Raw genomic sequence first — 15,619 nt, forward strand, 5'->3', positions numbered from 1 at the left:
CAATGAAAGCATAAATCACAAAGAAAAAATTTAACCAATTATTTGAGATATCAAGAAAGGAAAGGAAATCAGTTTTGTAAAAACACTTTTCCCTCTTTTTATAAGCTTCTTTATTTACTCCGGATAGTTAACATAACAGTGTTCAATAGTGAAGTAAGCAGATTTTACACTCACTATTACTGCACGGATAGAAAGAGCCATATGCATTTTTGTTTTTATAAGTCATCTCAGATCACTGCAAAATGGCACATGAGAACAGAGATTCAGAGGCACAAAGTTAATAAATACATTTAACATTGTCAAGCATTCAAAAGATAAATGCAATCATGTAGCAAAAAAAAAAAAAAATCAGTTTGTAACTTTGACCTTTCCCAAGGATGTGAAGAATCTTCGTGTGTCAGAAATCTCTATAGCAAAGATTCCTATGAGAGAGAAAAAAATTGCAGATTAGTATAGTTAATTCAAAGATTTCACTGATATATAAAAAAATGTATTCTGACATTATTTTGGCAATACTTAAAATTTTTTTCCCAGCCTCTGTGAAGGAAAACATATACAATGTATTTTTTTTATTCAGCTTTCACAAACTGTGATACATCCATAACATGGAATAATATTCAACAATAAAAAGAAATGGGGCGACTGGGTGGCTCAGTTGTTAAGCGTCTGCCTTCAGCTCAGGTCATGGTCCCAGGGTCCTGGGATCGAGCCCCACATCGGGCTCCCTGCTTGGCAGGAAACCTGCTTCTCCCTCTCCCACTCCCCCTGCTTGTGTTCCCTCTCTCGCTGTGTCTCTATCAAATAAATAAATAAAATCTTTAAAAAAAAAAAACAATAAAAAGAAATGAACTAATTTTTTTCTTTTTAAAAATTTTTTAATTTAAATTCAATTTAGTTACCATATAGTGTATTATTAGTTTCAGGGGTAGAATTTAGTGATTGATGAGCTGCATATAGCACCCAATACTCATTACATCAAGTGCTCTCCTAATGTCCATCACCCAATTACCCCATCCCCCTGCCCAGTGCCCCTCCAGCAACCCTCAGTTTGTTCCCTATAGTTAAGAGTCTCTTAGGGTTGATACATATAACTTGGATGGATCTCATGGGCATTGTGCTAAATGAAAAAAGCCAGTCTCAAATTGTTATACACTGTGTGTGATTCCCTTTATATAACATTCTCAAAATGACAGAATTAAAGATATGGAGAACAAATTAATGTTTGCCAGGGAGGAAGAGGGGAGGGCTGTGACTATGAAAAGTTATCATATGAGGGAGCAGGTTCCTTGGTGCTGATGGGCAATATAGTATAGTATTGTGCTTGTAATTGTGGTATATGAGTGTTGTGTTAAAAAACCTGCACACACATACATATGAGTGCATGTAAAAATGAAATCTGAATAAGGCCTATGGCCTAGTTAATCATATTATACCGATATCAATTTCCTGGTTTGTAAGATACATTGGGGAAGTTGGGGTAAGGATATGTGGGATTATCTGTACTATTTTTGCAACTACTTGTGAGACTGTAGTCATTTCAAAATAAAAAGTATAACATGGGGCGCCTGGGTGGCTCAGTCCTTAAGCGTCTGCCTTCAGCTCAGGTCATGATCCCAGGGTCCTGGGATGAAGCCCCGCATCGGGCTCCCTACTCTTAGGGGAGCCTGCTTCTCCCTCTCCCACTCCCCCTGCTTGTGTTCCCTCTCTCAGTGTGTCTCTCTCTCTGTCAAATAAATAAATAAAATCTTAAAAAAAAAATCAAAATAAAAAGTATAACAAAGCAAACAAAACTGTGGTGCAGCCATACAAGGAAATACTGCTCAGCAGTTAAAAGGAACATGCAACAACATCTGATCCATACAACAACCTGGATATATCTCAAATATATTATGCTGTGTGAAAGTCAGTCACTAGAGGCTACATACATGATTCCATTTATAGGACAACTTTGAAAAGGTAAAACTATAGGGGCAGTAAACAGATTAGTGGTTGGGGAAAGTAAATTAAGTACACTGACTGTTGTCTAGGTAATGGGTGGCAGTCAAAATATACCATTTAAAACTAACAGCAAAAGATTAAGAAAAAAGGGAATTAATGGCACTATTAAAATTATTAATAGAAAGGTGACTACTATAATAAAATGCAAACCTTGAATATCAAAAGAAATGGCCAAAAGCAAGGAAGAGCCAAATTGAGAAATACAATAAATGTCACATGATAAACACAGCTATCATAAGATAATATGACAGAGTTGAGATCAAATTTCACAGTCATATCAATAATGTGAAAAAGCTTACCTCATCCATTATTTTAAAATGACTCATAAAGCAAAACTTAAATCCATACTATAAATAAGAGATATACTTAAAATTCAGTGACTCAGAAAAGCTAAAAATAAAGAGATGGACAAAGATTTGCAAGGCAGTTGGAGATATTAAGTATTTGCAACTCAAATACTAGACAAGCACCTTCCACCTCCAAAGAATTAAATGCATCAGAAAAGTACACTTCATAAAATTCACATCCCACAATGTAGATATGACAGTTCAGAATATCCATGCAGCAAATAAAACAGTAAACCTACATAAAACAAAATTTATAGGAGATATAAAAAGAAATAAAAACATAATAATAACAGGAGATTTTAAAGTACCATTCTTAGTAAAACAGGCCAAATGAACAAAAATTAAGCAATGGCATAAAAGAACTAAATAAAATCAAAAAGGAAAATCTTTTAGATACATATACACTAGAAATATATACCCTGATAAGAAAGAATATCTTTTCAGGTGCACGTGAACTATCCACAAAAATTGATCATGTAGTAAAGTACAAAGAAAACATCAGTAGCTTCCACAATAGAAATATTATAAACAATACTCTCTAATCACAATACAATAACACTAGAAATTTAAAAATGAAATGGAAACACAAAAAGCTCTTCTTATTGGAAACTACAAGATTTTCTATCAAATAACTCTTGGGTAAAAGTGAAAACAAAATAGAAATTAAAGAATTTCTAAAAAAATAATAACAAAAACACGACATATCAGAATCTATGGGATACATTTAAAGCATTGATCACTGGAAAATTCATAGCCCTAAATATTTACATCAATAAGAATGAAAGAATGGCAATAAATGAATTAAATTCCTAACTTAAAATACTAAGGGGAAAAAGCCAACAAAGTAAATAAAAAGCAGAGGAAAGAAATAATATGAACAAAACCATGAATTAATAAGATAAAGAAAAATAAATCAATAAATCAAAATGCTGGTTCTTTGAAGCAATAAACAAAGTAAACAAATCACTGGCTAAGGCAACAAAGAAATAGAAGAGGAAAGCACATACATACAATTAAGAAATGACAATGGGATATAACTATTGATACAAAGGAAATTTTAAAATTCATAAGATAAAGCATTGGTTACTTTTATGCAAATAAATTCAAAAACTTAGAGAGAGGCACTTCATGGCTCAGTTGGTTAAGTATCTGCCTCCGGCTCAAGTCATGATCCTATGGTCCTGGGATGAGCCCCACATTGAGACTACAGTGGGGAGTCCTCTTCTCCCTCTCCCTCTCCCCCTCCCCCGCTCATGCATGCACTCATGCTCTCTCTCTCTCAAATAAATAAAATCTTAAAAAAAAAAACCTAGAGAAAATATTTTTAGATGAATAGAGATAGAAAGCTTAAAACAATCCCCCCTCCCCAAAAAAAACAGAAAAATTTATCAAGGAAGTATACCTCACAAAAAAGAAAGAACCAAGGCTGTATGGTTTCACAGGTGAACCCAAACTAATCCTTAGAGATCAGATAATCACAAACTACACAAATTGTTTCAAAGCACAGTAAATGAAAAACTCTAAATCCTTTTTTGCAGCAAATATAACACTTATATCTAAACTTGATAAGAGTACAAAGAAAAAAGTTATAGACCAATATTACGAATACTGATACAGAAATCTAAAATAAAATATAAGTGAACATTAAGAATAGAATACACTAAGACCAAGTAAGGTTTATACCATAAATTCAAAGATGGTTCAATATCTGAAAATCTATAATTCACATATTGACAGTTCTAAAGAGAAAAATTGTATCTTTATAGATGCTGAAAAAGCCTTTGAAAAAATTAAAAACCCATTCCTAATAAAAAAAATTCCTGAGAAAATAAAAATAGGCAGATATCATAAAACATTTATACTTCAGTCCTAAACCCAACATCTTACATTGATTTGACAAACCCTAGAGGCATTCCCACTTAAGGTCAGAATCAAAACAAGGATGCCCATTTTCTCCACTACTATTTATCACTATTCTGAAGATGCTAGCTATTGCAATTAATTAGAGAATACAATTCAAGAGATAAAAATAGGAAAAGAAGAAATAAAATGATCCCTTTTTTGCAGATGACATGATAACATACCTGGACTCCCCTAAAGAATCAATGACAAAACTTAATGAAACAATAAAAAAATTTAGCAAGATAACATGATCATAAATTAACATGCAAAAATAGCATTTTTTGAAGATAAAATGAATAGGGAGAAAAACCTAAAGATAAAATATTTAGGAATAAACTTAAGAAATGTTCAAAACCTATATAAAGAAAACTGCAACACATTCTTATTTTAATTAAAAAAAGCTTTTTATTTTATTTTATTTTTTTATTATTCTTCTTGAATGACACAATGTGAGTTTGAAAAAATGGAAAGACATCTCTTTTTTTTGGTTAGGACAGCTCAACATTACCAAGATGCCAGTTCTCCCCAAGTTAATTTATAAATTTAATATGATTCTAATAAAAATTCCAATGGGCTTGGGACGCGTGGGTGGCTCAGTCGGTTAAGCATCTGCCTTCGGCTCAGGTCATGATCCCAGGGTCCTGGGATCAAGTCCCACATCGGGCTTCTTGCTCAGCAAGGAGCCTTGCTTCTCCCTCTGCCTGCCTCTGTCTCTCTCTCTCTCTCTGATAAATAAATAAAATGTTAAAAAAATATATTAAAAAAAATTCCAATGGGCTTTTCAAATTGGAGCTAGACAAGCTGACACTAAATTTCAGATGGAACATCATAAGTTTTTGTTGTAGTGTTCAACGATTCAGTAGTTACGTAATATGGAAAATAAACTCGCATGAAAATGTAGGCAAATACTTAAAAGGAAGAGTTCTTATAGGCACTAGCCTATTGGTATGCTGGAGCTGGCTCACAGCTGATTGTAAATATTCAGAAATTTTGTGAGCTCGTGGTTAAACTAGGTTTGGTAGCTTGAAACTGTATAATATATTTATAGAATGTATAGAATTGTGTAATCACTGTATTGTACACCTGAGACTATGATAACATTGTATGTCAACTGCACTTCAACAAAAAGAAAGAAAGAAAGAAAGAAGCAAACAAACAAACTGGCCAGTAAACTGGCCACAGTGGGCATATTTACACCACTGAAATTGACAAATGCTATAAACCAGGGCTTCTCCCTCCCCTTTTTTTGGACAGCCAGTTTACCAGCAAACCATCAGACTAGTCCTAAAAAATTAAAAATATTACTGGGCGCCCGGGTGGCTCAGTTGGTTAAGCGACTGCCTTCGGCTCAGGTCATGATCCTGGAGTCCCTGGATCGAGTCCTGCATCGGGCTCCCTGCTCAGCAGGGAGTCAGCTTCTCCCTCTGACCCTCCCCCTCTCATGCTCTCCCTCTCTCTCATTCTCTCTCTCAAATAAATAAATAAAATCTTTAAAAAAAAATTAAAAATATTACAAAGGGTCTATAATTAAAATAGTGTGGGACTTTAACATAAATAAACCCAAAGGAACAGAAGAGAAAGTCCAGAGAGAGACTTGAATCACTTGGACAAAATCTTTTTAATAAGAATGAAGCGGGGGAAATCGGAGGGGTAGACGAACCATGAGAGACGATGGACTCTGAAAAACAAACAGGGTTCTAGAGGGGAGGAGGGTGGGAGGATGGGTTAGCCTGGTGGTGGGTATTGAGGAGGGCACATTCTGCATGGAGCACTGGGTGTTATGCACAAACAATGCATCATGGAACACTTCATCTAAAACTAATGATGTAATGTATGGGGATTAACATAAGAAATAAATAAATAAATAAATAAATAAATAAATAAATAAATAAATAAAATTTTTTTAATAAATGATCTTGAGACAACCGGTTAGTCATTTGGAAAAAAGTAAAATTAGATCCACTCTACAAAAGAATTAGATCCACTCATACAAAAGAAACTCTAAATGGATCAGAAATCTAAATGTAAAAAGTAAAACCATATATATATATATATATATATAAAAGTGTATGTATATACAAAACTTATATAAGTACTAAAACATTTAAACTAAAAACACTGATTTCCTCTATTATCTATCTGGGTATAAGGAAAGATTTTTCTAACTATAAACAGAAATGTGGATGCTTAAATACATTTTAAAATTTGACTACATAAAAATAGAAACTTTTCCATGGGAAAAATAGAGTAAAATCAATCGAAAAATGACAAAATGGAAGAAAATATTTGCAACATATATCAGTAGTAAAAGACTAATTTCCCACATTTATAAAAAAAATTTAACAAAAAGAGAATATTCCATTAGAAAAATGGGCAAAAGAAATGGACAATTAAAAAAAGAGAGATATAAAACAGCCCTTAAACATATGACAACATATTCAAATTCACTCATAAAAAGAGAAATGCAAATTAAAACTACACTGAAATACCATTTCTTACCCACCATACTGGCAAAAATTCAGAACTTGACAGTATACTCTGCTGATTAGGCTGTAGGGAAACAGGCACTCTCACCCACAGCTGGTGGGAGTGCAAAATACTACAACCCCTATAGAGGGTAATTTGGCACTACTTAACCAAACTATATACATACACATTTACCCCTTGACCCAGAAATCCTGCTTCTGGGAATTTATCCTTAAGATACACCTCCACCAATACGAAAACACATTCATTACAGCCTTATTTGTAATTGCAAATTGTTGAAAACTACCTAGATGTCCAAATATAGGAGGTCAGTTGCATAATTATGGCATATCCATAAAATGGAATACTATGCAGCTGTAAAGGAACACTATGAATATGAAGTGACTTCTAAAAGCAGTGAGAAAAGCAAAGTGAAAAGAAGCATATATAGTATGCTACCTTTGCATATGAAAAGATAAGAAAAATATATCTGAATGTCATTATCATAAAACTATAAAGCAATATGGGGGACATGGAATGGAGGATATACAGGAGAAAGTAACACTTCTCTGAGTATTACTTTTTGCAGAGTTTTGACTTTTAAAAGCATATTGACCTACATATTCAAAAATAAAGCTAAATCAAGGAAAAAGCTAGGAAGGGGAAAAATGAAAAGTGAAAGCAAATTGAAGTAAATGAATCTAATGTTATTTTAAATGCATATCATAATCATAGTAAAAGGGGAAAAAAGGAATTAATCCAAGTAATCTATAAATTAATATTTGACTACATGCTATGCCCTCAAGATTTGGGCAGAGTAGTGTATGGAAACAGGAATTACAAATAGATCATGAACTTTTATGTTGGTCTATTTAATGTAGTGACATAGGTGAAGAAATTCTGAAACTATTTTAGATGCACTCTGGGATTGAGCAAAAGAGTAACATGTAGGGCGCCTGGGTGGCTCAGTTGGTTAAGCAACTGCCTTCGGCTCAGGTCATGATCCTGGAGTCCCGGGATCAAGTCCCACATCGGGCTCCCTGCTCGGCAGGGGGTCTGCTTCTCCCTCTGACACTCTTCCCTCTCGTGTTGTCTCTCATTCTCTCTCTCAAATAAATAAATAAAATCTTTAAAAAAAAAAAAAAAAAGAGTAACATGTATATATTGTTGATAAACACACTGATGTTGAGCCCGGATTCTCACTGTAGAAAAAAGGACATACAAATACAAAATGAAAAAAGGGAAGGAAGAAACCTGGGAAGGTGGTTTGGAACTGGAGGTATTGGTTATGTTTTTAAAATGTGTGTGTGTGTGTGTGTCCGTGTGTGCATGGAGAGAGCGGAAACATATGCAAAAATGTGAGTACATAAGACAGCAAATGTGTTGGCTCAAACACAGAGAAAGCAATGGAGTAAAATTTTAATGACAATGAGTATGGGTAAAAGGTATATAGCTGTTCTCTGCATTATTTTATTTTTATAACTTCTTATAAGTTTGAATTTATTTCCAAATAGAAGTGTTTTTACAAAATTTGTGACATATAGGAATATATCTAAAATATTTTCCTCTGAAAAATAAACTACTTTCCTAAAGAATAAGTATTTTATGGTGCTATAATTAACCAATATTTTGTTAATGTAAGTATATGGAAAAATTTAAGTTTTAGAATAAAAGTAAATTAGATTTTAAAAATATAATTTATGTAAACATCAGATAGAATAAGATCTTTCATTTTAGCAAATTTATATAAAATAATGATCAAAATACTTTATATTTGTTGGTATACCTAATCATGTAATTGTGTTTAAATAGCACTATTAATGATAGATTGATTTGAGCTTCCTTACTCCCTCAAATATTCCCTGTATATTGCTATATGGTCTCCAGAGAATGGATCCTTGAACTACTTACTCTTCTAACGATCGATCTAGGCCTCGGTCAGGAGATCGATGGTGAGCACGTTCTGGTGAATGACATTTTGTATTTGGCTTTATTGTGGAACTCATATGATAAGCATTACTTGAGTAATTCTGGCGGCGAAGTTCTTGTACAGCCCTCTCCCTGAAGCAAAATAGTGAGACTATTAAACTTTATATCCAGTGCTGTATTAATACTGTCATAAAACTGTAGTTCAGTTCCTAATTTAAAAGCTAACCATCATGAAATTACCAAAATCTGTTATTTAAAAAAAAAAAAATGCTTTCCAGACTGAACACTGCATAGAGACAAACTTACCTTTCAAAGCGCTCCGTCCCTAGTTGTCGTTTGGTAATGTCTAAATCAGCTTCCAACTGTGTTACAACATTTCTGAACTGGGCCACATCTCTACTCTGGATGGCCCTGTGTAAAAAAGTATGAGTGACAGTTGATTAAATTTAAAATATGGCTAGGACTTAGTACATTAAACCATGTTGGCAATGGTTCCTCAGCTGGAACCATGCCAGACTGTGATTTTTATGGATATATTAGTACATCTAAAATGTGGCAGTTTTAGAAGTAGTAAATGTGAAAGTAGCCTACTTGAAAAAGCTAAGCTCTCTCAGTCCCATTCAATTAGTTAAGCCTTCTCTGTTTCCCTATGTTTAGATGGGATAATATTATGTTATCTATATTATTTATTTTTTAAAGTACTTTAAGGTATTATATGTAAAGTAGTATTATACCAAATAATCAACACCATTATTAGTCCTATTATATATATTTATTAAATCAAGTGTTTTGTATATACTTATAATGAAATTTGATATACAAACTGTTAAAAACATAAAATCTCTTCAATTTAACAGGATCCTCCTTAGGGCCAAACAATGCCTCAAAAACTCTGTGATAAGGCACACTGTCATAAGGAAGATGATGAAAGCAATGAATGCTGCTTGCACAGGATATTCTATCCTCTTTGCTTGCCAGACAGCACTGTTGACTGCTAAAATCTAAACTTTAGAGATTAAGAACACAAAAGTTTATTATGCTTACCAGTTCTAAGTGATTATACTTACCAACCAGTCTAAAACAGAATGCATCCCTAAAGGTGAGGGGGTTGGGCATATTTCACTAAGGTAGATTTCCAAATACCAGCTTGAGAAAGTGATCCTGCAGAACCAGTTGAAGATATTACAAAAAGCCCAGCTACAGTGACTGAAAAGAATGACTCACAGCTACCATAACCTGAAAACAGTTTCTCAAGGAAACTGGCCCTGGCTTTGCAGCCTTTCCTCAGTCAGGGGCTCCTAGGAGTGACTGATTCCTGAGACCATGATTCCTATCCTTTCCCCCCCAGGTCCCATGCTCAGATGGGAGGGCAGAGTTGAGGCTGAATGAAAAAGTGTTATAGATGGGACAGATAACAATAGAAGCTAAGGGTCCCCATCAGTTTTTGTGAGAGGTCACCAAGTTTAATAATAAAACATTCAGTGTCCAGGCAGGCATTTCTACCCAACCTTCTAGCCAAGGGTCTTATAATAAGATGCTAATGGAGCTAGGGATGCTTAAAAAAACAAAAAACAAAACCCCCCAAATCAGTGCTCTAAGGGAAGTCTTCAGTATTCTGTGAATGTAGGAGTTCTTCCAGGTACCCAACACATACTTAAAGGTGCATAAGGAAATATTAAGTGACAAGTCTAAATACTAGGCAGCAATACCAGGTGGGTCCATAAACAGAAAAATTCCTCTGGTTTCAGTAGTGCTTAATTTTTTTCTAAAAACTTGTTATAATATTTCTAAAAGGTAATATTTTAGGTCAGACATTCTATTATATCCAAATCTCTGTTGGAAATAATCAACAAAGATGGTTAAATTTTAAATTTAGATAAACATATAATAGAAATGAGTACTAAATCTTAGGCAAATCACAGTATTTCTGGTTCTCAGTTTAATTAATGGCAAAAGATGGGCACTAAATTGCCTGAATTCCAGCTTTAAAATTCTACTAACCTATAAAATATCAAAAATTTTAAAAATATGACTTCATGCTACTATATTGCTAGCCAACTCACATTTTATTTTCTGCCAAACAAAGGTGTTCTTTAAGAAGCTGAATTTCAGAATCTTTTTCTTGAAGCGCTATCTGAGACTGATATTCTTTGTCTCGATTGGCCACCAGCAAAGCTTCTAGATTCTGCATGGAGATTCTCTCATTTGTCATCTGACTCCTGAGGAGTTCTATTTCAGAGCGAGCAGAATCTAACTCATTCTCCATCTGTACGATAATAGGAAGATATCTATACTTATTCCTATTCATTTAACTGATTATCAGAGACTCATAAAATTTCTGTATTATGTTATAAACTGACAACCTCTTCCAATTTCTTAATTAGAAATTATGTTTTCCTTCTTACCAAACATACACACACGCAGTATCACTTTCTCCAACTCTCTGATCATATAAAAAATTTCATTAATTTAACATTAATAATCCCGAACTGCAAAGGATTTCCATTCCCAGCATTCATATTTCTTTATATATTTCTGCAAGACTGACATGGTGCTATACATGACACTGCTTTGTGCTGAGTTAGGTGAGTTACAAACACCTGACTACCTTGTAGAATATTATGGTCCTTCATAGTTAAGGAAGATAAGGAGTAACTGCACATTTCCTCTCTTGCATAAACCTGTGGAAAGCTTCATTTTTTTAAAAGGTTTTTTTTTTTTTTTAAGATTTTATTTATTTATTTGAGAGACAGAATGAGAGAGAGAGCACATGAGAGGGGGGAGGGTCAGAGGGAGAAGCAGACTCCCTGCTGAGCAGGGAGCCCGATGTGGGACTCGATCCCGGGACTGCAGGATCATGACCTGAGCCGAAGGCAGTCGCTCAACCAACTGAGCCACCCAGGCGCCCAAACCTGTGGAAAGCTTCATTTTTTGAAGGTTTTCTTGAGCCTCAAAAATGCTCTGTAAGCCAAATGTTTCTTCAAAAGGAGGAAAACCAGATATTGCTATTTAGGAAAAAAGTATTCTTTATCTCATAATACACATTATAATAAATTATACATATATTTAAAAAGTTAAATGTGAAAAAATAAAACTCTAGGAAAAGAGAATTTAATAAAGATGAAATTATGGGGGAGGAGTGAGCAGATAGAGGAAGGACTGTCTAGACTAGATACAATTAAAAATGATGTATAACCATATAAAAAATAAACATAGCAATAGTCAATATAAACCTAACCAAAATTTACAAGGAAACAACTGAAAGAATATAAACTCAGTTTGTATGGTAACAAATGGTAGCTACACTGTATAACCTTATTGAATCATTATGTTGTACACCAAAACTAATGTAAAATTGTGTGTCAAATATACTCAAGTTTTTTTTTCATTATGTTCAGTTAGCCAAAATATAGTACATAAGTTTTTGTTGTAGTGTTCAACGATTCATTATTTGCGTATAACACCCAGTGCTCATCTCAACAGATGCTCAAGTTTTAAAAAAATTAAAAAAAAACTCAATAAGTAAAATTAGTAAAATAAGTTAAAAAACTCAGTAAGTTAAATCTTACTACTAAAAGGAACTTATATGAAATGATGAGAAATATGAACAAATGATACGAACAGAAGATTTACAAAATACAACTCATTAGTAAACATATGGAAAAAAAACTATCCTTACTAATAATCAAATAAATACAAAATGAAACAAGATGCTATTTCTAGTCCAGGGTTTCTTAATCTTGACACTACTGATGTTTTGGGTTGGATAATTATTTGGCGTAGGGAGGTGCCTTATGCACTGTAGGATATTTAGCAGCATACCTCTACTCATTAGAGGCCAATAGCATCCCTCCACCCCAGTTGTGACAATCAAAACTGTCTCCAGGGGCACCTTGGTGGCTCAGTCAGTTAAGTGTCTGACTTAGGATCAGATCATGATCTCAGTGTTCTGGGATCAAGCCGTGTTGGGCTCCATGCTCAGCAGGGAGTCTGCTTCTCTCTTTCCCTCTGACCTTCCCCCAACTTGTGCGTGCACTCTCTCTCTCTCAAATAAATAAATAAATAATCTTTAAAAAAAAAAAGTCTCCAGACATTGCTAAATGGCCACAGGGGAGCAAAATCTCTTTCAGTTGAACCACTGTTCTAGTTTATCAAATTGGCAAATTTCTTAGTGCATATTAACATTAAAATGGGCAATGGCAATTTCATACACTCTGCCAGGAGGAATATAAAATGGAGCGTCAATTTTTTTTTAGAATCACTTCTTTTTGGCAATAGCTTTATTGGATTATAATTTACATACCATACAACTCACCCACTTAAAGGTACAATTCAACTGTTTTTTTGTTTGTTTTTATTTAAATTCCAGTTAGTTAACATACAGCGTAATATTAGTTTCAGGAGTAGAATTTAGTGATTCATCACTTACATATAACACCCAGTGCTCATCACAACAGGTGCCCTCCTTTACACCCATCACCAATTTATCCCATCCTCCACCTACCTGCCCTCTAGCAACCCTCGGTTTGTTCTCTATAGTTAAGAGTCTCTTCTGTGGTTTGCCTCCTTCTCTTTTTTTTCCCTTTCCCCTACATTCATCTGTTGTTTCTTAAATTCTTCATATGAGTGAAATCATAACATATTTGTCTTTCTCTAACTGACTTATTTCACTTAGCATAATACACTCTAGCTCCATCCACATCACTGCAAATGGCAAGATTTCATTCTCCTTTATGGCTGAGTAGTAATGATGCAGAAAAAGCATTTGACAAAATACAGCATCCTTTCTTGATAAAAACCCTCTATAAAGTAGGGATAGAGGGAACATACCTCAACATCATAAAGGCCATATATGAAAGACCCACAGCTAATACATCCTCCAACGGGAAAAACAGAGCTTTTCCCCTAAGGTCAGGAACAAGACAGGGATGTCCACTCTCACCACTGTTGTTCACAGTACTGGAAGTCTTAGCCTCAGCAATCAGACAACAAAAAGAAATAAAAGGCATTCAAATTGGCAAAGAAGTCAAACCTTCACTCTTTGCAGATGACATGATACTTTATGTAGAAAACCCAAAAGACCACCAAAAAATTGCTAGAACTGATGCAGGAATTCATCAAAGTTGTAGGACATAAAATCAATGCAAAGAAATCTGTTGCATTTCCATACACCAACAATGAAGCAGCAGAAAGAGAAATCAAGGAATCGGTCCCATTTACAATTGCACCAAAATCCATAAGATACCTAGAAATAAATCTAACCAAAGAAGTAAAAGATCTGTACTCTGAAAACTATAGAACACTTATGAAAGAAACTGAGGAAGACACAAAGAAATAGAACATTCCATGCTCATGTTGCAGAAGAGCAAATATTGTTAAAATGTCTATAACTACCCAAAGCAATCTACACATTTAATGCAATCCCTATCAAAATACCACCAGCATTTTTCAGAGAGCTAGAACAAACAATCCTAAAATTTGTATGGAACCACAAAAGACCCCAAAGAGCCAAAGCAATCTTGAAAAAGAAAAGCAAAAGCTAGAGCCATCACAATTCTGGACTTCAAGCTATATTACAAAACTGTAGTCATCCAGACAGTATAGTACTGGCACAAAAACAGACACATAAATCAATGGAATGGAATAGAAAACACAGAAATGAACCCCCAACTATATGGTCAACTAATCTTTGACAAAGCAGGAAAGAATATACAATGAAAAAAAGACAGTCTCTTCAACAAATGGTGCTGGAAAAATTGAGGAAATCCTTTTAATCTATTTTTTCTGTTGTGGCTTGTGCTTTTGATGTGGATCTAAGAAAGCATTACCTAACCCAAGGTTACAGATTTTATTTATTTGAAAGAGAGAGAGAGAACAAGCAAGGGGGAGGAGGAGAGGAAGAAGCAAACTCCCCGCTGAGCAGGGAGCCCAATGTAGGGCTTGATTCCAGGACCCTGAGATCATGATCTGAGCCGAAGGCAGACGCTTAACTGACTGAGCCACCCAGGCGCCCCAGATTTTGTTCTTTTTCAAGATTGTTTTGGCTACTCTGGGTCACTTGAACTTCCATATTAATTTTATATCATCTTGCCAATTTCTACAAAGAAACCAGCTGGGATTCTGATAGGTATTGTATTGAATCTGTAGATCAATTTGGGGGTAGTACTGCCCTTTTAACAATGTTTAGTCTTCTAATCCATGAATACAGATGTCTTTCCATTTACTTAGGTCCTCTTTAATTTTTTTTTAGCAATGTTTTCTAGTTTTGTAAAGTACAAGTTTTGTACTTCTTTTGTTAAATTTATACTTAAGTATTTTATCTCCTCTTGGTGCAATCCCTTTTGATACAATCCCATCTGATGGAATTGTTTTATTTTCATTTTTGGATTGTTTATTGATAGTATATAGAGATATAAATGATTATTGTATATTGATCTTGTATCCTGCAACCTTGATGAACTCATTTATTAATTTAGGTTTTTTAGCATATCCCTTAGGATTTTCCATATCCAAGATCATGTTAACTGTGGATAAAGATAGTTTTACTTCTTTATCAATCTGAATGCCTTTTATTTCTTTTTCTTCCTTAATTGCTCAGGCTAGAACCTCTAGTACAATGTTGCATAGAAGAGGTGAGGAGGGCATTCTTATCTTGTTACCGATAAGAAAGGGGGAAAGTATTCAGTCTTTCAACATTAAGTATGGTGTTAACTCGGGGATTATCATAGATGCTCTTTATCAGGTAAAGTTCCCTTCTGTTTCTAGTTTATATTGTTTTTATCATGAAATGGTGCTGGATTTTGTCAGATGCTTTTTCTGCATCTATTGAGGTGATCATTGGTTTTTGTTCTTTATTCTAATGATATGATATATTTCACTAATTGGTTTTCAGGTATTAAACAAACCTTGCATTCTGGGGATACATCCACTTAATCATGGTAAAAATTCATTTTACATGCTGTTAGATTCAATTTTCT

At 34.2% G+C, this 15,619-nt stretch overlaps 1 protein-coding gene across 1 annotated transcript in view; it reads right to left on the reverse strand.

The window, feature by feature from the left end:
* Positions 1-397: 397 nt before the first annotated feature.
* TSGA10 (testis specific 10) overlaps positions 398-15,619 on the reverse strand; it is a 155,235-nt gene continuing 140,013 nt past the window's right edge. The window contains exons 17-20 of the mRNA XM_021701183.2: positions 10,706-10,908; positions 8,949-9,053; positions 8,625-8,774; positions 398-422 (exon numbers count right to left, since the gene is read on the reverse strand). Coding sequence (XP_021556858.1) covers positions 398-422; positions 8,625-8,774; positions 8,949-9,053; positions 10,706-10,908 — 483 coding nt within the window. The remainder of the gene's footprint in view (positions 423-8,624; positions 8,775-8,948; positions 9,054-10,705; positions 10,909-15,619) is intronic.

Source organism: Neomonachus schauinslandi, chromosome 10 (assembly GCF_002201575.2).
Source record: "Neomonachus schauinslandi chromosome 10, ASM220157v2, whole genome shotgun sequence".
Taxonomy (NCBI): domain Eukaryota; kingdom Metazoa; phylum Chordata; class Mammalia; order Carnivora; family Phocidae; genus Neomonachus; species Neomonachus schauinslandi.